The 23,369-nt window shown below is 47.2% G+C and overlaps 1 protein-coding gene across 8 annotated transcripts in view; it reads left to right on the top strand.

The window, feature by feature from the left end:
• LOC311530519 (uncharacterized protein) overlaps window positions 1-23,369 on the top strand; it is a 41,960-nt gene that overhangs the window by 7,042 nt on the left and 11,549 nt on the right. For 5 of the 8 annotated variants that reach the window (XM_084647225.1, XM_084647218.1, XM_084647219.1 and 2 more), the window contains exons 2-15: window positions 9,103-9,210; window positions 9,492-9,567; window positions 10,552-10,708; window positions 11,144-11,189; window positions 13,604-13,662; window positions 13,776-13,811; window positions 15,278-15,330; window positions 16,194-16,326; window positions 16,696-16,892; window positions 17,329-17,374; window positions 17,501-17,566; window positions 21,384-21,443; window positions 22,772-22,854; window positions 23,220-23,314. In XM_084647225.1, coding sequence (XP_084503351.1) covers window positions 9,186-9,210; window positions 9,492-9,567; window positions 10,552-10,708; window positions 11,144-11,189; window positions 13,604-13,662; window positions 13,776-13,811; window positions 15,278-15,330; window positions 16,194-16,326; window positions 16,696-16,892; window positions 17,329-17,374; window positions 17,501-17,566; window positions 21,384-21,443; window positions 22,772-22,854; window positions 23,220-23,314 — 1,132 coding nt within the window. In that variant the 5' untranslated portion in view covers window positions 9,103-9,185. Of the gene's footprint in view, window positions 1-6,669; window positions 7,712-8,362; window positions 9,211-9,491; window positions 9,568-10,551; window positions 10,709-11,143; window positions 11,190-13,603; window positions 13,663-13,775; window positions 13,812-15,277; window positions 15,331-16,193; window positions 16,327-16,695; window positions 16,893-17,328; window positions 17,375-17,500; window positions 17,567-21,383; window positions 21,444-22,771; window positions 22,855-23,219; window positions 23,315-23,369 lie in introns of those variants that run through there. The other 3 variants (XM_084647222.1, XM_084647223.1, XM_084647224.1) reach the window with 3 other exon arrangements.

A 23,369-nucleotide genomic window follows, 5' to 3' on the forward strand; every position in this document is an offset into this window, starting at 1 on the left:
ATCTCTTACACCTTTATCCCTTTTGGGGACATACATTCTTCTGGTGACTGGTCCCCCCACACTTTCCTTTATTTTGGGGGTGGGTTGCAAGAGAGAACCCTGGATTCACTACTTTAATGTGCATCCTGGACACCTAATGAAGTGAAAGCTGCGTTGCAAATTTCTGTCTAGGGCTCAGACCTGTGAGACTGAAGGGCAGAGCACACAGCCCAGAGAAGATGAATCAATATTTACAGAAGCAGTCTATTGTATGCTGATATTAGCAGGTGAATTGGTTTCAGAGAGTTTAACTCTGAGATGGTTTCTCACTGTGAGTCACTTCCCTTTCTTGGGCAATTGGGAGTGTCTCCAGATGCCTGTTCAGAAGGAGTCAAAGAGGTTGGGAGGAGGATTCTTAGAATCATAGAAGAGTAGGCCTGGAAGGGATCTTGAGGTCCTCTAGTCCAGTCCCCTGCACTCAAGGCAGAACTATGTGATAACTAGACCATCCCTGGCAGGTGTTTGTCTAACCTGTTCTCAAAAACCTCCAATTATGGAGATTCCACAGTTTGTTCCAGTGCTTAACTACCCTGACAGTTAGGAAGTTTTCTCTAATGTCCAACCTAAACCTCCCTTGCTGCAATTTAAGCCCATTGCTTCTTGTCCTGTCCTCGGAGGTTAATGAGAACAATTTTTCTCCCTCCTCCTTGTAACAACCCTTTATGTACTTGAAAACTGTTATCGTGTCCCCTCTCAGTATTCTCTTCGCCAGACTAAACAAAGCCAATTTTTTCAATCTTTCCTCATAAGTCATTTTTTCTAGACCTTTCAGCATTTTTGTTGCTCTTCTCTGGACTTTCTCCAATTTGGCGACATCTTTGCTGAAATGTGGTGCCCAGAACTAGACACAATACTCCAGCTGAGGCCTTATCAGCACGGAGTAGAGCAGAAGAATTAATTCTTGTGTCTTGCTTACAACACTCCTGCGAATACATCCCAGAATGATGTTTGCCTTTTTTGCAACAATGTTACACCGTTGACTCATTTAGCTTGTGATCCACTCTGACCCTCTCACATCCCTTTCCGCAGTACTGCTTCCTAGGCAGTCATTTCCCATTTTGTATGTGTGCAGTTGAGTGTTCCTTCCTAAGTGGAGTGCTGTGCATTTGTCCTTATTGAATGTCATCCTTTTTACTTCAGACTCTTTGTCCAGATCATTTTGAATTTTAATCCGATCCTCCAAAGCACTTGCAACCCAGCTTGGTATTGTCCACAAATTTTATAAGTCTACTCTATGCCATTATCTAAATCATTAATGAAGATATTGAACAGAACCTGGGCCCAGGACCAACCCCTGTGGGACTCCACTCAGTATGCCCTTCCAGCTTGACTGTGAACCACCGATAACTGAGGCTGCGAGTCTGTCACAGAGGTCACTGAAGTCACAGATTCTGTGACTTTCCGGGACCTCCATGACTTCTGCAGCTGGCAGGTGCGACTGAGTCCTGGGGCCAGCTGTACCGCCCCCCCGCAGCACTGGTGGTGGTCCCTGGCTGCCCCCCACACTGGCAGCAGGGGTCCCGGGCTGCCACTCTGCCAGCAGCAGCGGGGTTTTGGGCCAGCAGATCCATCTCTGACCAGCAGCGGTGACGGTCCCAGGCAGCCCCTCACCAGAGCCCCCATCCTCCGGTACGAGTGGGTGCCCCAGAGCCCCCTCTCCAGAGCAGCAACTGCGCCCCCGGAGCCCCCAGATTTAGTCAGGGGTATATAGTACGAGTCATGGGCAGGTCACTGGGCAGTGAATTTTTGTTTATTGCCCATGACCTGTCCATGACTTTTATTAAAAATATCCATGACTAAATCTTAGCCTTCTGATAACTACTCTCTGGGAACAGTTTTCCAACCAGTTATGCACCCACTTACAGGAGCTCCATCTAGGTTGTATTTCCCTAGTTTTGTTTGTGAGAAGGTCATGCAAGACCATATCAAAAGCCTTACTAAACTCAAGATATATCACATCTATCACTTCTCCCCCATCCACAAGGCTTGTTACCCTGTCAGTGTCAAACCAACCTAATAGTTTTCTCTATCTGTTCTTGACAAATCCATGCTGACTGTTACTTATCACCTTATTATCTTCTAAGTGTTTGCAAATTGATTGCTTGATTATTTGTTAGGTTTCAGAGTAACAGCCATGTTAGTCTGTATTCGCAAAAAGAAAAGGAGTACTTGTGGCACCTTAGAGACTAACCAATTTATTTGAGCATGAGCTTTCGTGAGCTACAGCTCACTTCATCGGATGCATACCGTGGAAACTGCAGAAGACATTATATACACACAGAGACCATGAAACAATACCTCCTCCCACCCCACTGTCCTGCTGGTAATAGCTTATCTAAAGTGATCGTCAAGTTGGGCCATTTCCAGCACAAATCCAGGTTTTCTCACCCTCCGCCCCCCCCCCCCCCCCACAAACTCACTCTCCTGCTGGTAATAGCCCATCCAAAGTGACCACTCTCTTCACAATGTGTATGATAATCAAGGTGGGCCATTTCCTGCATAAATCCAGGTTCTCTCACTCCCTCACCCCCCTCCAAAAACCACACACACAAACTCACTCTCCTGCTGGTAATAGCTTATCCAAAGTGACCACTCTCCCTACAATGTGCATGGTAATCAAGGTGGGCCATTTCCAGCACAAATCCAGGCTTCCCCCCCCCCCCGGGGAACACACACACACACACACACACAAACTCACTCTCCTGCTGGCAATAGCTCATCCAAACTGACCACTCTCCAAGTTTAAATCCAAGTTTAACCAGAACGTCTGGGGGGGGGGGGGGAGGAAGGGTAGGAAAAAACAAGGGGAAATAGGCTACCTTGCATAATGACTTAGCCACTCCCAGTCTCTATTTAAGCCTAAATTAATAGTATCCAATTTGCAAATGAATTCCAATTCAGCAGTTTCTCACTGGAGTCTGGATTTGAAGTTTTTTTGTTGTAAGATAGCGACCTTCATGTCTGTGATTGCGTGACCAGAGAGATTGAAGTGTTCTCCGACTGGTTTATGAATGTTATAATTCTTGACATCTGATTTGTGTCCATTTATTCTTTTACGTAGAGACTGTCCAGTTTGACCAATGTAAATGGCAGAGGGGCATTGCTGGCACATGATGGCATATATCACATTGGTGGATGTGCAGGTGAACGAGCCTCTGATAGTGTGGCTGATGTTATTAGGCCCTGTGATGGTGTCCCCTGAATAGATATGTGGGCACAGTTGGCAACGGGCTTTGTTGCAAGGATAGGTTCCTGGGTTAGTGGTTCTGTTGTGTGGTATGTGGTTGTTGGTGAGTATTTGCTTCAGGTTGCGGGGCTGTCTGTAGGCAAGGACTGGCCTGTCTCCCAAGATTTGTGAGAGTGTTGGGTCATCCTTCAGGATAGGTTGTAGATCCTTAATAATGCGTTGGAGGGGTTTTAGTTGGGGGCTGAAGGTGACGGCTAGTGGTGTTCTGTTATTTTCTTTGTTAGGCCTGTCCTGTAGTAGGTGACTTCTGGGAACGCTTCTGGCTCTGTCAATCTGTTTCTTCACTTCCGCAGGTGGGTATTGTAGTTGTAAGAAAGCTTGACAGAGATCTTGTAGGTGTTTGTCTCTGTCTGAGGGGTTGGAGCAAATGCGGTTGTATCGCAGAGCTTGGCTGTAGACGATGGATCGTGTGGTGTGGTCAGGGTGAAAGCTGGAGGCATGTAGGTAGGAATAGCGGTCAGTAGGTTTCTGGTATAGGGTGGTGTTTATGTGACCATTGTTTATTAGCACTGTAGTGTCCAGGAAGTGGATCTCTTGTGTGGACTGGAGCAGGCTGAGGTTGATGGTGGGATGGAAATTGTTGAAATCATGGTGGAATTCCTCAAGGACTTCTTTTCCATGGGTCCAGATGATGAAGATGTCATCAATATAGCGCAAGCAGAGTAGGGGCTTTACGGGACAAGAGCTGAGGAAGCGTTGTTCTAAATCAGCCATAAAAATGTTGGCATACTGTGGGGCCATGCGGGTACCCATAGCAGTGCCGCTGATCTGAAGGTATACATTGTCCCCAAATGTAAAATAGTTATGGGTAAGGACAAAGTCACAAAGTTCAGCCACCAGGTTAGCCATGACATTATCGGGGATAGTGTTCTTGACGGCTTGTAGTCCATCTTTGTGTGGAATGTTGGTGTAGAGGGCTTCTACATCCATAGTGGCCAGGATGGTGTTATCAGGAAGATCACTGATGGATTGAAGTTTCCTCAGGAAGTCAGTGGTGTCTCGAAGGTAGCTGGAAGTGCTGGTAGCGTAGGGCCTGAGGAGGGAGTCTACATAGCCAGACAATCCTGCTGTCAGGGTGCCAATGCCTGAGATGATGGGGCGCCCAGGATTTCCAGGTTTATGGATCTTGGGTAGTAGATAGAATATCCCAGGTCGGGGTTCCAGGCTTGGATTTAAACTTGGAGAGTGGTCAGTTTGGATGAGCGATTGCCAGCAGGAGAGTGAGTGTGTGTATGTGTGTTCCCCGGGCGGGGGTGTGTGTGTGAGAGAGCCTGAATTTGTGCTGGAAATGGCCCACCTTGATTATCATGCACATTGTAGGGAGAGTGATCACTTTGGATAAGCTATTACCAGCAGGAGAGTGAGTTTGTGTGTGTGGTTTTTGGAGGGGGGTGAGGGAGTGAGAGAACCTGGATTTATGCAGGAAATGGTCCACCTTGATTATCATACACATTGTGAAGAGAGTGGTCACTTTGGATGGGCTATTACCAGCAGGAGAGTGAGTTTGTGTGGGGGGGGGCGGAGGGTGAGAAAACCTGGATTTGTGCTGGAAATGGCCCAACTTGACGATCACTTTAGATAAGCTATTACCAGCAGGACAGTGGGGTGGGAGGAGGTATTGTTTCTTGGTCTCTGTGTGTATATAATGTCTTCTGCAGTTTCCACGGTATGCATCCGATGAAGTGAGCTGTAGCTCACGAAAGCTCATGCTCAAATAAATTGGTTAGTCTCTAAGGTGCCACAAGTACTCCTTTTCTTGATTATTTGCTCCATTATCTTTCCAAGTACTGAAGTTAAGCTGAGTGGTCTGTAATTCCCAGGGTTGTCCTTATTTCCCTTTTTATAGACAGGCACTATATTTTCCTTTTTCTAGTCCTCTGGAATCTCTCCCATCTTCCATGAGTTTTTGAAGATAATCGCTAGTGGCTCAGATATCTCTTCAGTCAGCTCCTTGAATATTCTAGGATGTATTTCATCAGGCCCTGGCGACTTGAAGACGTCTAATTTGTCTAAGTCCTTCCTAACTTGTTCTTTCCCTATTTTAGTCTCAGATCCTACCTCATTTTCATCGGAGTTCACTATGTTAGACCTCCAATTTCTACTAAACTTTTTGGTGAAAATTGAAACAAAAAAGTCACTTAGCACTTCTGCCAACTTCCCATTTTCTGTTATTGTCTTTCCTCTCTCATTGACTAACAGGCCTACCCTGTCCTTGGTCTTCCTCTTGTTTCTAATGTATCTGTAGAATGTTTTCTTGTTACCCTTTGTGTCTTTAGCTAGTTTAATCTTTTTTGTGCCTTGGCCTTTCTAATTTTGTCCCTACATGCTTGTGTTGCTTGCCTGTAATTTGATCTAGTTTCTACTTTTTGTAAGATACTCTTTTCTGAGTTTCAGCTCATTGAAGATCTCCTGGTTAAACCAGAGTGGTCTTTTGCCATACTTCCTGCCTTTCCTACGCAGGGGGATAATTTGCTCTTTTGCCCTTAATAACATCTCTTTGAAAAACTGCCAACTTTCTTGAACTGTTTTCCCTCTTAGACTTGCTTCCCATGAGATCTTACCGACCGACTCCCTGCGTTTGCTAAAGTCTGCCTTCTTGAAATCTATTGTCTTTATTGTGCTGTTTTCCCTCTTACTATTCCTTAAAATCATGAACTCTGTCATGTCATGATCACAGGCTGCCTTCCAGGCTGCCTTCCACTTTCAAATTCTTAACTAGTTCCTCCCTATTTACCCTAGAACAGCCTCTCCCCTAGTTGCTTTCTCCATCTTCTGAAGTAAAAAAATTGTCTCCAATGCATTCCAAGAACTTGTTGGGTAATCTGTGCTGTGCTATATTATTTTTCCAATTGATGTCTGGGTAGTTGAAGTTCCCCCTGACCAGCCAGTCCTGCTTTGGATGGTTTTGTCTGTTATTTAAAAAAAGCCACCTCCACCTCTTCTTCCTAGTTAGGTGGTCTAGTAGACCCCTACAGTGACATCACCCTTGTGTTTTACCCCTTTTATCCCTACCTAGAGACTTTCAACAAGTCTGTCTCCTATTTCTATCTCAACCTCAGTCCAAATGTATACATTTTTGATACATAAGGCAACGCCTCCTCTCTTTTTTTCCCCCCTGCCTGTCCTTCCTGAGCAAGGTGTACCCTTCTGTACAATATTCCAGTCATGTGTATTATTCTCCCACCAGGTCTGTGATGCCAACTATGTCATAATTGTGTTTATTCACTGGCATTTCTAGTTCTTCCTGTTTGTTCCCCATACTTCTCGCATTAGTATACAGACATCTAAGATACCAATTTTATGCTCAAATAAATTGGTTAGTCTCTAAGGTGCCACAAGTACTCCTTTTCTTTTTGCGAATACAGACTAACACGGCTGTTACTCTGAAACCTCTGATTCCCCTCTATTGTTTCCTCTTGTCTCTCCCTTGTCCCTGCTATAATGGCCCATGGTCCCGTCCCCCCCCGATTTTGATCAGTCTCCATTTTTTTTTAACTTACTTGTGGGCTTTTGTCTCCTACCCCCATTGAACCCAGTTTAAAGCCCTCCTTTCTAGATTAGCCAGTCTGTATCCAAAGATACACATCCCCTTCTTTGATAGGTAGATGCCCTCTCCACTCAGCAGTCTTTCTTCCCAGAACAGAGTTCTGTGGTGAAGGAAATTGAAGCCCTCCTGGCAACATCATCTGCACAGCCAAGCATTCACCTCCAAGATGCATCTGTCTCTGCCTGGGCCCCTACTCTTGACTGGAAGGATCGAAGAGACTACCACCTGCACCCCCAACTCCTTGACCCTCACTCCCAGAACCCTGCAGTCACTTCTGATCTGCTCACAGTATCATTAATGCCGGCATGGGGTAGTAGTTAGAGGCCGGATGATCCTCGACAGTCCCTCCATAATGCCTCGGATATGGGCAACGTACCTCCTGGGATGCCATGTCAGGCCAACAGATGGGTGCCTCTGTCGTCCTCCGAAGGGAATCACCAACCACCACTATCCTACATTTCCTCCTGGGAGTAGTGGCTGCGATCCCTCCAGCCTTGGGGGTACAAAGCTTCTCCTCCTCCACCTTTGGAGGCGAGTCCTCACTGCTTGTTGCCAGGGCAGCATAATGGTTCTCCATCACTCTGGTGGGTGGGTTGGGAACAGGGGTGGAGCACGGCCTGCTGCCAGAAGTAACCAGCTGCCAGTGTCTTTCCTGCGACAGAGCCTTATCCACTTCACCTAGGCATGACAGCAGTCCTCTCTAGCTGGACAGCTTCCTCAGCCTTGGCGGTCTCCATATGAATACACTCAATGAATTCCTCGTGGGCATGGATGTGCCTCGGCCTAGCCACCTCCTGCTGTAGCTCTCCTACCTGTTTCCTGAGAGGTTTCGCCAGCAGACACCTTTCATACTGGACAGTCTCCCCACCTGACTTTCTGTGAGTGGGAAATGCAGGCCACAGTCCCTACTAATCCACATCAGGATCTGGGTAGAGGCCTCTGTGTTTAGGTTCCCTGTCTGGATGCAGTAGAAGAGACAGGAGCAGCGCTGGCATTGCTAAACATAGGGATGATATTACGACTCCCTCTCAAACTCCCTGGTTTGCTGCCCCTGTTGGTTAGCTCGTTATTATTTATACACCACCAGTCATGCACCTGGTGCTTCACAGAACCAGTTTGAAAACTGGCCTGAGGAACTGACAGTGAAGAATGACTCGAGGCAGACAGGAGTTACAGCAGCAGGAAGGAGATGCTTCTGTCTCAACTTGGGAGATCGCTCCTGCTGCTGTGCAGTATTTGTAAGGAGACGAAGCTCTTAGTATGGCAGAAGTGTAGGCTGTGGTCAAAAAGTGAGACTAGCTGTCAGGCTCCAGCTGGTTTCTAGCGATGCACTAGGAAGTAGGAGAGTGCTGCTGGCTTTAGAGAAACAGGGTAGTAATGTGGCAGGAACCCAATAGAGAAAAGAAAGTAAAACTGATTTTCAGCAGGGCAGCTGTGTCCTGCCTCGGGCAGCGATCAGAGCTTCCCCTATTCCCTGGCACAAGTTCTAAGCCATTTTTTCTTTTGTATGTTGTGCTCCACTTCTCCAGATGGTGACAGGGCTGACCATCAGCTGTGAGTGAGCTGATCGAAAGGGGACAACTGCAATTTCCAACCAAGCTGCTGAAATGCCCACCTTCCTTGTGGGAAGGGGGTGCTGGCTTTTGTACCCAGTTCTGCCAGGCATCAAGCGCTCCCAAACACCATTGGCCATCAAGGAGAGTTGAGGCTGCTTGACACATTTCAGTCTTGGGCCTTTTGTGCGTCTACAAAGGAAAGACTATGTGTGAATGCTTCACCTCATCAGTGTGCTTTATAGATACTGTCTAATCCTCCCTATCTCTCACCAGGGTGGTGAAGTGATGATAGCCCCCTCCTTGTATCAGTAGGGAAATTGTGCCCCAGGGGTTGTGACTTGCTCAAAGTCTCAGAGTGGTCCGTTAGTAGAGCTGGCATTAGAACTCCGGCAGTCCTGACGCTCAGCCCTGTGCTCTTTCCCTAGACCAAGTTACCTCTCATGAGCCAGGCCTGAAGCAAGGAGTGAGTTTGCTTTCCTCCTGGTGTTTGACATTGATCTTCTATCTCTGGGGGCTGAGCAAATTGAACTTGGTCTGTTCATGGACCTTCCTGCCACATGCACAACCTGATGGTAACAGACTGACTGCAGAGTTATTTCACAAGCTGTTGCTCTAGCTCTGGTTAAAAATACCAGCTCATCAAGACCAGTCCCACTAGAGGATGATGTGAACAGGTGCCCTCAGCGTTCTGCTTCCCTCCCACTTTCTCACAGCATGCATCCTCGCCATCAAGGAGGGGAGCAGCCTGTGCACTGATGCCTCCCCGCACCTAGCCCCCTTCTGCGAGATCCTGGAAATGATCCTTCGAAAAGGAATTAAACGTGAGTGGCCACTTCTACTCCATGCACGCTGCAGGGGCTGGTGCGGGCCCAAGAGAGGGGGCGGCACAGACTGGTGCATGTGTTGCTTGTTAGTAAAGGACGAGCAGAGCCCAGGAACCACGGAGGCCTAGAACTCCCTGGGGAGTTGTGTGTGTTGGTTGGGGGTGGCTCTGTGTGGAAAGAATAGGGGCAGCTGCCTTTGCAGAATCTCCAAGGGAAATGCTCTCCTGGTTACCTGTCAGAGGGCCTTCCTAAAGGAGCTCCTCTTCTCTCTCCTTCAGAGCCGGTGCTGGGCTTCAAGAGACGAGATTATTGGCACTGGTTAGAGCAGCTTCCTCAGCAGGATACCTGCAGCGGGTGAGTGGCCTTTGGATGACAACATCCTGGACAATCCTTTGGGTCCGTTGCATGAAAAAATGGGGCGGAGTATGTGTTATTGTGGAACTACTCTAGGAGGAGGGGGGTGATGTTAATGCAAGTCCTCCTTTTGCAGCCGCCCCCCCTTGGACAGGTGCACGTATACTAGTTAAAACTGGATTCTCCGGAGCTCAACACACAAAGAAAGGATTTTTGCATAAATAGCCTGGTTTTAAACTGGCTCAGGGCCTTCTTCCTGATCCAGCCAATGGACAGAACCCCTGAAGAGCCCTAATTCTTGGGGAGGGGTTGGACGTACTGGGTCTACTGAGGCCCCATAAGACTGGTTGCTTGTTCCGAGCTGAAACTGTGATGAACTTGAAACCCCTTGGGTGGGGTTTTAAAGAACTGTTCCTGCCAGAGCCCCTGTTAGGGTTGGGGTGGTCTCTGGTAAGCTTACTAGCATGCGTGGAGGTTCTTTTATTGTTTTTTAAGATGTGTTCTCTTAAGGTAGCACTTGTACCTTAAGGACACAGTAGGCTCGCCTAGGGAGAAATGTGTGGTAATTTATAACTGAGCAATTGCACTGTATGCTGTCTCCTGAGGGAAAGGAAACACAGACCTGTTCAGGCAGACTGACTTTGTGGGTCAATTCACAGTATTGATCAGTGCAACTTGGAAATACCCTGGTCAGACAGGAGTGAGACACGTGTCTCCACCCAAGAGAGGTGATGGCCAGGGGAGCGGGAAACCTGAGAGTGGGTGCCATTGCTGGACCCCAGACAGGGAATACAGGTGCAGTTGCCTTGAACTGTGACAGGTGCCATTACAGAAACTGGCACAAGGACTTGCTCCTGGAAGAGAACCCCATTACAAGTGAGTGACCAAGACCCCTTTTGGCAGACAACCAGAGCCTGGGAATGGGACATCGCCTGCCCATGCTGTGAATATTCCCTGGCACCTCTTCATATTCCTTCTTTATAGGGTGACCCCCTTGTCAATCATGATAGAGAAAGCCAGTTCCTGTGAGAAGGTGCTGACAGCGCAGGGACGAGGGCGGTACTTCCTGCGCCTAGCTTTAAATCAGAAGTTACTAGCTACTGCCATTCAACAGCTGGCTCGGAATCCAACACTGCTGGAGGTAGGAAGAGCTTTCACCATGAAATATCTTTATGATGAGGGGCAGCAGGGAGCCCGTTTTGGATAAACTAAGAACGGACCCAAATCTTGGGCCTAGGGAGAAAGATATTATATTTTTTATTTATTTTTTTGCTTGACCCTCTGTATTTTATAATTCCAGCCTGGCCAAAAATAGGAAGAATCTTAAATCTCCCCTGAGTTCTCTAGGCCAGGTTGACAGGCTCCAGAGGATTCAAATAAACATCCAGACTTCTGGGTGCCAAGCTAAAACCACCTTCCAGAACAAATTTGGGGTCATTCATTTCTATTTGTGCCATGGTTGCAATTTACAGTGTAAAATTTTAGATGGTTTTGTGGCCATGTTCAGTTCATGGCATACAACTAAATTATGTATGTATCTGTGTGTGTGTGTTTGTTTTAAATTTTTTAATTTCAGTGTTACGATCCTCTGATCTCAGTGCTGGGAAATGAAGATTTCATGGGTAAGGTTGAGACTTCCTCCAAAATTCAGTAATGTCACTTAAAAAAAAAATCTCACACAAATTGGTTGAGATGCAGGACTAAAAATATTTATGAAGCAAAGATGAAGCAAAGCCAGGGTATGCAATGTTGTATGATGGAAAACCTCCAGTTTGTTTATAATTCCTGGATTTGCTATAGCTTCCATCCTGCACTTTTTATTCATTCAGCTCCTTAGGAATTTAATCTGAGTAAGGACACTGTGATGGAACCATTTCAAGGGATGAAATGAGATTATTATTTTGCAGTCAGGATGAAATTAATCCCTGGTGTTACTCAGCAGAGTTTACACCAGGGGATGAATTTGACCTTCATCACTAAGAAATAACCTTTGGTAATGAATGGTTTTAAGAAAACTCTGTTCCCTAACAGGGACAGAAAAGAAGGATGGGCTGGGACTCCGAGAGCTGGGTTAAATTCGTGGCTCTGCCACAGAATTCTTTTATGACCTTGGGCAAGACACATGATCGCTCTGTTCCTCAGTTTCCCATCTGTATAATATGGATCCTAATACCGCCTTTTTTCTACCCTTGTCTATTTAGCTGCAAACTAAACTAGGGTGAAGACAATACAATGCGCTGAGATCTCTAAGCGTTACTGTAATACAGGGGGAAAAATCAGCCTCCTTTTAGTCAGACCCAAAACTTTGTCTTGGGAGGGTGTTTTTATTTTAAGTTTTACCAAACCTCAAATGAATAGAAGTAACACCAGGGGTGGTTGTGTTTTTGTTTTTTTTTTAAGCCAATAAAACAGTTCTTCTTTGGATCTAAACCTCCCCCTGCAGCATTTGCAGCCCAGATGTCACAGCTCGGTGCTGGAACAGTGAGGAAAGCGAACGTCGGTTTTATTGTCTAAGCAGAAGGAAGTGGTAAAATCTAAGTCAGCAATCTCCGTGCTGGGGAGACGTTTATCATTCCGTTTGAATCAATCGCAAGGTGGTGGTAGGGATCTGAGATGGGAAAGTTAAATAGGATGATATGTAACTGGAGTGTTTCTTTAAGTAAACTGCAAAAGTCTGATGTCTTGTCCGTAACTTTTAGCAGCCTAAACCCTGCTGGTCCCAGGTGAGGACGTCTGAACTGGAACACTTTTCCAGCTATTATAAAAGGCTGGAATGCTGTGCGACTCCATCAGCAACTATTCTCCCAAGATTACTGGGACAGGGAGAAAGCCTTTTCTTTTGATTATGATAAATAACTGGGGGTAAAACAGTCCCTAGATGGCTTTTAAATAACTTTGGACTTCTAGTTGAAGTCTAAGTCACACAAACCCATCAATATAATTGCACGATTAATGTTGGAGACAGACTGGAGATTAAAAGACAGAAGTGGAAGAAGTTACCTGGTTAGTGGTGGTTTCTATGATTCAGAGCCTTTTGAAGTCAAGGGAAGGATGCTCATTGACTTCAATGGGCTTTGAATTGAGGCCCACGTGTATTGCATTTGTACTCCAGATGGGTGTCTGGACTAGGTTTTGAGGGTATTTTGCACAAGTGTCCCACTAGTGCAGTTCCACCAGTGGTAGCGATGCAGAGGGGACTGTTATAGACAAGGCTCTGATGGGACGTTCTTGCAAAAACAAAGCAAAAAAAGACTGGCATTAACAAGGCCTTAGAATCCTGGCCCTGGCCAGTAGCAAAGCAGGTAGGGGATGAAAAACCAACATTCCAGAAGTGAAGATCTAAAAGCCCTGCTAACCATCTGGCCAATCCCTCTGTGTCCACAGGCCAGTGTACTCATGGAGCCATCCCTTTCCCTGTCCACAGTGCTTCTTGGTCAGCTGTTTTTCTGTAGCTGAGTTCGAATTCTGTTTCATGCCATGAGGTTAGTTTGTTTGCTGTGTGGTTTTGGTCAGAGTTCTGTGACTGCGGAACATAGCATGCAGCTCCTACAGTGCAGACCTGAAGAGAGCTGGGGTCTTTTCCTGGCTCTCACAGCCGTGTTGTGTGAACTTAACCATGATCCTGCAATGGACTCAGTCTGGTTGGGCCCCGTGACCAAGTCACTTTTGCCTTTTTGTTTTCCCTTCTCTAAAATGGGGATAATAATCCCTGTTTCACAGGCTGCCATGAGGTTTAATCCATTGAGGTTTGTAAAGAGCTTTGAGATCCTTGGATATAAGGCACTGGAGAAGTGCAAAATATTGTTGGTATGTACGGTTGGGCAAGTATTGTTATTAATACAGTATGACCCTGAGGATCTAAAACTCCCTGTTGTCCAAACTGGGGGCCATGTCCTCCATTGTCTGCTACTTACTTGGAAAATCTCTTCTCTTCTGATCTGGACCTCTGCAGTGTCCCTGGGATGTGGGGATAAGCCCATGTGCAGCTGGTGAGGAGTCTGGCAGTAATGTTGGCTCTTGGTCCCCCCTCTTGCAGAGCCGTTCCTCTCACTGATGCTGGTGGTGTCAGAGATGAATTTCTCCCTGGATCTGCAGGTACGGTAATAAACTGGTCTGGGCAGCAGCTTTGTGTGTCTAACATAACTCTATGTGCAGAAGTCTTCCTCTTCATACTTGACACCAGTTGCTCTGCTGTGCTTTGTCTGCAGAATTCCAGTTTCTTGGATGAAAGTTGGCTGCTGCCGGTAAGACTCCGCTTCACCCTCTGATGTAGGATCCAAGATTTTATTCTTCTTCCTTCCATCTGCTGGGTAGCCCCTTGCTGAATACCTGGATCATAAACACAGAACCTTGTTAGACTTCAGGTTAAAAATCATTGGGCTAGATGGTGCAAATCAGCACAGCTCCACTGAAGTTAGTGGAGTGCCATCTGTTTACATGGCCTGAAGATCTAGCCCATTATGTGGTTCCTTAACATAGGTCCTGAACCAGCAAACACTTACTCCCCTGATTCACTTTAGTCCCTTGAGTCCCTGGGACTACTCCTGTTAGTAAGGTGAAGCAGGTAAGTCAGTGTTTACAGGACTGGGGCTACGTTACTAACATCGCAGGTATCTAAAATTGGGGGAAATTTTAGAAAATCTAAGTTCCTTTCCACTATTATTACTGCTCTTAGACATCTTGCATGTCTCTGGGTTTACACAATGAAAATAGGGTGGTCAGTTTCACTCAGTTTCATTTTTCTGGCTTTCTTGTGCTAGGAGGTTTCAAACCTTCAGGAAAGTTTCAATTTCTTTAAAAATTATCCCCTTCCTCCTTTCCACTGGATTTTCAAAATCCTAGAAATACAAAGACCTGGGATGGAATCCAGGTTGCACCAAAGCCAAATGCAAAACTCCCATTGACTTTCATGGGTCCAGGATTTCACCCAGGGTGCCTGCCCCTAAAAGTCTTACAGCTGAATGGACTGCATTTCAGGTTGCCTGTGTCCCTTTAATTAACGTGGCAGGATGGGAAGTGTTTCTCTGGGGGGAATACAGGGTTTGTGTGTGTCCTGCAGACTAATCCTTCTACAGTCTGCCTTGGCCCTGCCTAAATCCCAGGTTAGAGACCCGCAGTTAATGACCGTGTGTCGGTGAGGTCAGAAAGCTGCCTTCCCAGAAGGAGACGGCTCCAGGGGTTAGTAATGGGACATGGAACCCATGGCTCCATTGTCTCCACTGACCAAAGGCCATTACAACATGGCAACCTAAGAAGTGTGGGGTGGGTGGCCGGCTCTGGCCTCCGTCCAGTGTCTAGCAGGCTGGAGTCTGTCTCAAAAAGCACCACCATAGTCACCGCTCTTGTTGGCAGTTTCAGCAGAGAGGCTGGGGACTGAACAAACTTTGGCTGAGCACCTTAGGCGGGCATTTAGCAGACTCTGGAAAGACATGGCGGTGGTGCTCAAGGTTGGGCTGGAGACCCAGGGTGGGGCTCTAAGCGGGAACGCTCACTGCTGCTGCACTTCTTCTGTGGATAAATGGATGACCTCAGACTCCAGAGGTCTCAGGCTGGCATCTCTCCGAGCAGTTCCCCCAAATGTAAATGGAGCAAACACTAATGGGGGGCAAAATGCCCCCCTCCTTGCCAAGGCGGAAAGGGGCTGGAGAGGGAATTCTTGTGCTACCTGGAGCCGTTGCTGGAGGCTGTACTGACAGATGCTGCATTGTAGGTGTGCATGACCTATGAGACTGTACCCTGCAGAGAACTGGGGATGGTGCTCAGGTAAGAGACCAGCTTTCCTCCTCCCTTCCCCTGCTGCTCGGCAGCCTCACATCTGCATTGCAGTAAGTGTTGCTGGGATCTATGGACTTATCATAGAATTGGAAGGGCCCTCGAGAGGTCATCTAGTCCAGTCCCCTGCACTCAGGGCAGGACTAATTATCTAGACCATCCCTGGCAGGTGTTTGTCTAACCTGCTCTTAAAAATCTCCAATGATGGAGATTCCACAACCTCCCAGGGCAATTTATTCCAGTGCTAAACCACCCTGACAGTTAGGAAGTTTTTCCTAATGTCTGACCTAAACCTCCCTTGCTGCAATTTAAGCCCATTGTTTCTTGTCCTGTCCTCAGAGGTTAAGAACAATTTTTCTTCCTCTTCCTTGTAATAACCTTTTACATACTTGAAAACTCTTATCCTGTCCCTTCTGTCTTCTCTTCTCCAGACTAAACAAACCCAGTTTTTTCAATCTTCCCTCATAGGTCATGTTTTCTAGACCTTTAATCATTTTTGTTGCTCTTCTCTGGACTCTCTCCAATGGCCGTGGTCTGGGCCGCATCCCTGATTAGATGCTAGCCTGACTCAGGTTGAAAGTGCTCCAAAGGCAGGGCACTTGCCCCAGAGCAAAGGGAAGGATGACTGGAATGGTAGGCTTGCACCCCAAATGCCAATGGACTCTGCTAGCAGCTGCCCTGTCCTCCAGTGAGCAAAAGGGCTGTAACTGGCTGGACCCACCTCCTGTTTGGGCCAAGGAATGTAGAGCCACGTTAGTTCTTCCTCTGGCCCGAGGGATCCTGCCTCCTCAGCCACTTGGGATGTTTTCATCCGGTGCTTCCGGCTGAACTCTGTGTCCTGGCTGTGCCCTCAGGTACTTGGACGGTCGGATCTTTGTCATCGAGGTGCTTCCCGAGAGCCAGGCAGAGGTGGACGAGGTGGTGCTGGCTGGAGATGTCATTGACGAGATCAGTGGCTTTTCCCTGAGAAATGCACGCAACGGACAGGTGTGGGGAAGCACATGGGGTCAGACGAACTCCTGCCTTCAGGGGCTGATGTGCTGCCCCCTCTTCTGGGATCCTGTCTGAAGTGAAAGCCTCACTGGTGTGTGTGTGTGTGTGTGTGTGTGTGCGGGGGAGGGAGATGTCTGGCCGTGGGATGGATACAGAACAATTTCCCTGATCTTGGTGAGCAGGAAGGGGAGGAACGATGTGTTGGCAGCTTGTGGCCCGATCGCAGGGCGAGCCAGGTTGTTCCATTGTTAACAGCTGTTGAGAGTCCACACCGCTACACCACAGAAAGCACGGAGGGATTGGCATGGGATGATCCAAGCCCCCCGCCCTCAATGCATGCCCTGGCTCTCTCCTCTCCGTCAGGCAGGGACTGTGCTGCAGAAGCTGAAGGGCAAGCCTCTGAGCTTCCGCATGATCCGGTGGAAGTGGCACGACGGAGGGATGTACAAGCCGCTGCTGCCCTACCTGAAAGTGCTAAGGGAGAAGGTCCCCAGCTTCCAGCTCCAACAGGAGCACACACACAAAGAGGAGAAGGAGGAGCGGTGCCTGCAAGGGGGCAGGTAGGGCCGGCTGGAACTGAGGAACACACTTCGTTAGGGGTGACATGATCCCACGTGCCCAGCATTGGGTTAGCCCTGAGGTTGGGAAATGAAGTCAGGCCGGGATGGGGAAGGGAGTAGAGGTCTCTGTTACATATGTGGGGCTGGGCAGCGTTTCCACCGCAGCGTGTGCTCCAGAGCAGTCCTCAGCTGCCCAGTGCGTGTTGGATGCTGCTATTTTGCGCTGAAACGTATGCCCCATGCCCAGGGGTTGTGGAGATCCTTAAGGTTGGTACCAGTATTGTGACTCATCTAGAATCTCAGCCGTGAAGCAGCCAGCATCATTCTGCTCTGGGGGTGAGTGGGTTTAGTGCTTGCTTTAAGTTGTGCCATAGCAAGACACCTTAGAGGAGCTCTGCATGGACTCCCTGTCCTAATTCTGTTTCTTCCTCCCCAGGCTTCTGTACAACCTGCGGTACCTGGGCCAGACCAATGTAGGAAAGGTACCGTTGTGATTCTGATGGACTGGAGTGAGTGTGTGTGGGGCGGGGGGCGCGGTCTTGTTTCCACTGACTTTCATTTAACATCATTTTGTTTCCCCCCCACCGCCTGCCCCAATCTGTTTTCAGTACGGTGGCAAAGAGGTGCTGGACGAAGGGATACCCACGGTGTTAGAGCAGCACCTGTGCCCACGGGTGAGTTACTCGCTGTGACCTCGCAGGAAGGATAGACTGGCAGCTGGCATCGCTCCAGGGCAGAGATGGGGTTGTTTGGGGTGCCGGTGCTGTTCTAGACTTCTCAGCTCTTTGCGTTTCTTTTTGGTTTAATCTTAACGCTGAATTTCTTCGGTTTCTAAGGGTTTGGGGGGTTATTTGTTTAATAAGCACAACGTCCCTGGCACTCTCACCCCTTCATAGAATCATAGAATATCAGGGTTGGAAGGGACCCCAGAAGGTCATCTAGTCCAACCCCCTGCTCGAAGCAGGACCAATTCCCAGTTAAATCATCCCAGCCAGGGCTTTGTCAAGCCTGACCTTAAAAACCTCTAAGGAAGGAGATTCTACCACCTCCCTAGGTAACGCATTCCAGTGTTTCACCACCCTCATAGTGAAAAAGTTTTTCCTAATATCCAATCTAAACCTCCCCCACTGCAACTTGAGACCATTAGCCCCCACTGCAACTTGAGACCATTGAGACCTTCCTCTAGTCTGATTTCTTTGTTTGGGAATTTTCTTACTTTTTAATTTCCAAAAAATCCTCCCTGGGTCCTTAGCAGTGAGGGTGTGTATGACCGGGCAGGGGTTCTCTGCTCCCTGGGACCTCCTGCCTGGGGCCCTCAGAGTAGAAGGATGGGGAATTGAAGAATAGGACAGGGGTTCTTCACTGCCTGGGAACTCCTCTGCCTCCCTGCTGACCCCCAACTCTTCATCTCTCTGACAAGCCAAGGGTCTCCTCTTCCGATTCTCTTCACCCCTGTTCAACCGGGTTCCCCCCGTCTCATTCCTCTACGGTAGCAAACCAGACCTGTCTAGTCTCTGGTGTTCAGATGCAAATTTTAAAGGCCCAGAGTGGTCATTCCACTATACAGGATAATGCAACTGACTTGTCTAGCCTGTCTGTGGCTGTGGTCCATAAGGGTTAACCCCTGTTCACAAAATCGCTTATCCATGGGTTTTAAATCCCATTAAAGTCGCTAGAATTTAAGTATGTGCTGCTTCAGGGCTTTCCTGAATTGGGGCCTGAGATTGTGATTTAATTTTTCTCTGGAAAATGCCCTCTCAATTTAAAACTTCCCCATTCACAGGAACTAAAGAGCTTCAGACTTCTGTGAAGTTCAGTGGTTTTGAAATTTTCATCCCTGCCAAGAACTGGTGGACTAAAAAAAGCATTAGGCACTGGAGAAACCTCTAAGCCACAGTGGCTTTTTGATTTGTAGCATAAACACTTCCTGCACTCTCCAGATTCTAAAGAAAACTCCTTCTCCTACCCTGCTTTAAGCATTGCAAACAAATGGGTCGCTCTGATCAAACGTTAGAGTGAAAACAGGGCGTGGAATGGAAGTGCAGACTCAGCCGTAACACTAATATAGTGAGGATTGGCTTTCCTCCTGCCCGTGGCTTCTACAAGTGACGTGGTTCCTGCCATACCCTAGGAGAAAGTCTTCCACCTTCATGCATGAGTGGCGATGCTGGCATTAGCTACGAAGCGAAGTATGTTGTGGTGCGAGTGTACACGCAGAGGAGAGAAGAGCTAGTGCAGGGGTGGCTCGCCTTTGGCTCCGGAGCCACACGGCTCTTCACGAGTTAACGTGCGGCTCCTGGTACAGGCACCGACTCCGGGGCTGGAGCTACGGGCGCCAACTTTCCAATGAGCCGGGGGGTGCTCGCTGCTCAACCCCTGGCTCTGCCACAGGCCCTGCCCCCACTCCACCCCTTCTTGCCCCCTCCCCTGAGCCTGCACTGCCCTCGCTCCTCCCCCCAGAGCCTCCTGCTTGCCATGAAACAGCTGATCAGGAGGTGCGGGGAGGGAGAGGGAGGGGCTGCCAGAGGTGTGGGGTGGGGGGGGAGCTTATGAGGGGCTGCTGCTGTATTACTGTGGCTCTTTGGCAATGTACATCGGTAAATTCTGGCTCCTCAGGCTCAGGTTGGCCACCCCTGAGCTAGTGTGTTGGGAGGGAGGGGAATACTACCTGCATTGCTTAGGTTGTCAAACCTAGTGAGAGAACCACATGGCTTGAGTATTCATAAGAGTCTGAAACGTAGTGTTTGGAGCTCAGCAAATCTGTGTCTATTGCATGAGTCAAAACAAAATGGGTTGGTGAGAATGTATTTCCTTTTCCTTACGCAACACAGAGCGCTTGAGAGCCATAGCTCTGTATTTTGAATACATGCATCACGCAGCCTACGTGCACAAGCAACAAGTATCTGGGATACCTATATATTGTGCAAGTGTGGTGCACATTATTGTAGTAGGAAGAGAGCCTGAGACCTAAGCCCTGGGTGAAATGGATTGAGTTGAAGAGGCTGGCTAGTACTGCTCACGATGACATAGTACCGAATGCAAAAAGGCTCAGTGCTCAGGGGAAAAAAGATATGTGCTCTACCCTTCAGAGTTATAATTTAAGAGCCCAGCTCTGCCACTCTCTTGCCAGCTGAGTAGTAGCATACTCACTGAATAGGCATAATATACACCTCCAAGTTCACCAGCAAATCCTGGGAAGACAAGACTGGTAATTTCCAATCAGATTTAAGCTGACTAAACAAGTAGAACCCCTTTTCCTTTAACAAAATGTCAGGCCTTCTTTAGACCTCACAAAGAAGCAAAATAAAGGCACAGACCAGGCATTGTTTTCCCTCTTCAGCACACTTGTAATATTCTTGTACTGGATCCATTCCTGCCTTTTGTGTATAAACTCCACAAGGAGGGATTTTTGTTGTTTGTCTGGCATACTGATCAGTTGTAAAGTGCGGTGTCCACCTTGTGGTGCTGTAGAAATGCTGAAGAGTAACTCTACGGTTAAGTTGGCTGAGCTGACACAGAACAGACGGGTCTAGGTTCGGAGCGGGTGTGTGGGAGGATGTGGCTGGCAAAAGGAGAGGGACATAGTCTAAATTAGAATCAGCCCCAGCTGGGTTTACAATTACACTTCAGTCATTCAAGCTTGGTGTTTGTGTACTATGAGTACTGGCAGATTAATGTTGGCATTTAAGTTGACGGAGCTCAGATTGTGATGTTGTTACCACACCTCAGTAAGATAAATGTAGGAAGGTCCTATCTCTGCCAGTGCTGTTCGCTCACTCTGGTTCCAGATTCAACCAGCTGGGCAGTATATTCAACAAACCGCCAGTAGGGATTTAATATATAGAAGGATCTTTGCAACCAGAAGAACAGAAAACATTTAAAATAGGGAATCTGATCATTTAAATCCTCAATCAGTTATCTACATTTCTGGGCCTGATTTACCATTGTCCTGAACCTTGCGTAGATGTTTGTGAAGTAGGTTGAAAACACTACCATACTAGAATGGCCGTGATTGATGCCCACTATGCACCGGTATAAAGGACTGCACAAGATGGAGGGCAACAGTGAATAAGGTCCTGTGAGTTCAGTAGGGGAGAACACAAACTGAGTATTGCATAACTCCTCCTCCGCACACAGCTCTGCCTGTCTTGACCTGAAATATCCTCTGCTGGTTCCCATCCTTTATTCTTCCTGAACTAAATTATGTGGCAATTTTGTGATCCTGCCAAATCACCACCAGAGGTTAGACGGAGATTATCACCGGGGTTATTTTCACTCATGACCACACTGAATTTGAACCAAAGTCTGAAGAGCTGAAAAGTAAATTTGCTGCACCAACCAGCTGTTGTGATCTGTGGATTTTGCCACCAGCAGAAGGCTTTCTGAAAACCTGAGCTTCTGTATGATTTACATCACTCCTGGTTAAGCGCTCTCTTGCTATTATCTTTCTCTAAAATAAATCTTAAAAGTTGGTTTTGTTTATTTATTCAGGAAGTTTTATTTGACGTGAAAGAAACTGAAGTCTTCATACAAGAGAAAACCTCTTCCAAGGTGAGAAAGGGATGTCTTCAAGTTTAGTTGAAACAGTCTGGCATGTTAGAATATAGATATTCAGGCCTGCCTGTAAAGCCTATACTTTAAGAACTTAGGTGTATTTTTATCACTTTGTTAGTTACAGGGGTTTAAAAACAAAGAATGAAAATCACAGTCCGCCTGTGTGTGGGCCTTCTCTCACTAGGATAGTCTGAGGCCTTGTTCTTAGGCCAAGGCCTTTGGCTAAGCAGCAGAGGCAGCCATAAGCTGGGAAGCGACCGGTCACACCCTCGCATTCCAAACCAGTCACACTGAAATAAGGTGGTATTGGGCTGTTAGGAAGACGATCGCATCACCACCAGATAAAGAAACTGATCTTAAGATGGTTAAAGAAAACTTAGTTTGATAGCATCCTGTCTGGCAAGAACTCACTTATCGATGGTTGTGGTTGTGAAACCCTCATTTCTGTAGTTTTATCTTTTTGGCCTCCACTTTTCTATTGTTAATCTGTCTGGTTCTCTAATTGTTTGTCTGCTATATAATTAATTTTGCTAGGTATAAGTTAATTAGGGTAGTGGGATATAATTGGTTAGAGAATTATGTTACAATATGTTAGGATTGGTTAAATTTCAGTAAAATGATTGGTTAAGGTAAAGTAAACTGAGAATATTACTCTCTAAACTGGGGTCAAACAGGAAGTGGGGGGGAAGGGAAATTGGAATCATGCTTGCTAAGGCGGGGAATAGGGACCGAAGCAGGGCTCTGCGGCGTCAGAGCTGGGAAGGAGGCCACAGGGTAAACTCTCTACGGCGTCAGAGATGGGAACGTAACACTGGAGAACAGACTCTATCGGCATATAGAAATAAGCCCGACTGGTGTGAAGGGCTTTGGAATATGCTTGCTTGGAAACTAACCCTAATAAACATCGCATTGTCTGCACTTAGGACTTCTGGTCTTTTGCTGCTTGCTGTCAGCGTGACAAGAACCAGGGAAGCGGGAGGGTGAAGTGAAAGCCCTCTAACACAGCACATTAGTGATGTTTAAATATCCCGATTTGTGTCCTCTCACTTTCATTAGCATGGTTCTGCTTTTGCATGTTTTTAGCTTGTAGAAAGTGCACTGAGCTTTGTGTGTACACAGCAGTGTCAGAATGTGAAACTATTTTGTGTCTCTTATGCATGGCAGGAGCAGCTCTGACTTCATTCTACATGGAAAAGAATTTCCCTTTGCAGCAATTTATTTAACGCCAGACTAATTCAGTGAACAAACGGCAGGCCCCAGAGATTGAACCCTGAACTGTCAGCTTTGTTGCTAACCAAATCTTTCTCTTGACTTTTACACCATAGGTTCTGTTCCAGTACCCCTATCCAGAGATCTCCTGTGTGGGTCGCCGGTTGGACAGCAACCGTCTTTTTGCCTTCTGTGTTGGGTAAGAGTTGAGTGTGGGCTAAACCTAGTCCGGTGTTTGGGATCATGAATTTATCAATTACATTTTCATGCATAGTCTTAAACCACTCTCAAGTAAGTTAGAGTTAGAAAGCATGTATACTCTTTTGGAGAAAGTCAATAAAAGAAAATGGGGGCTACCAGCCCAGGGTGCAATAGATGTGTGCCATTGCTGTACTTGTACATGGACCACCAGCCTTGCTGTTTCTTAATAGGAAACTGGGACAGATGCACCGGCTGTCGAGATGAGGTCACTCTATGATACTTCCTGTACCTGGACACCATTTTAAGCCCCTTTGTGAATTGCTGGACTTATTATTGTCTATTGAAAGGAATTTTCTTATTCAGGGTTTCACCAGGGACCCCCGAACACAGTACCTTTGACTGTCTTGTGTTTGAATCAAATTCTGAGAGAGAATGTGAAGAAATTATCAAGAGAATTGGTAAGCATACATTTTACTGTTTTAGATGTAAATTAGAGTAAAAAAGATGGAAGTT

The sequence above is a fragment of the Lepidochelys olivacea genome, assembly GCF_965140295.1.
Source record: "Lepidochelys olivacea isolate rLepOli2 genome assembly, chromosome: 14".
NCBI classification, from domain to species: domain Eukaryota; kingdom Metazoa; phylum Chordata; order Testudines; family Cheloniidae; genus Lepidochelys; species Lepidochelys olivacea.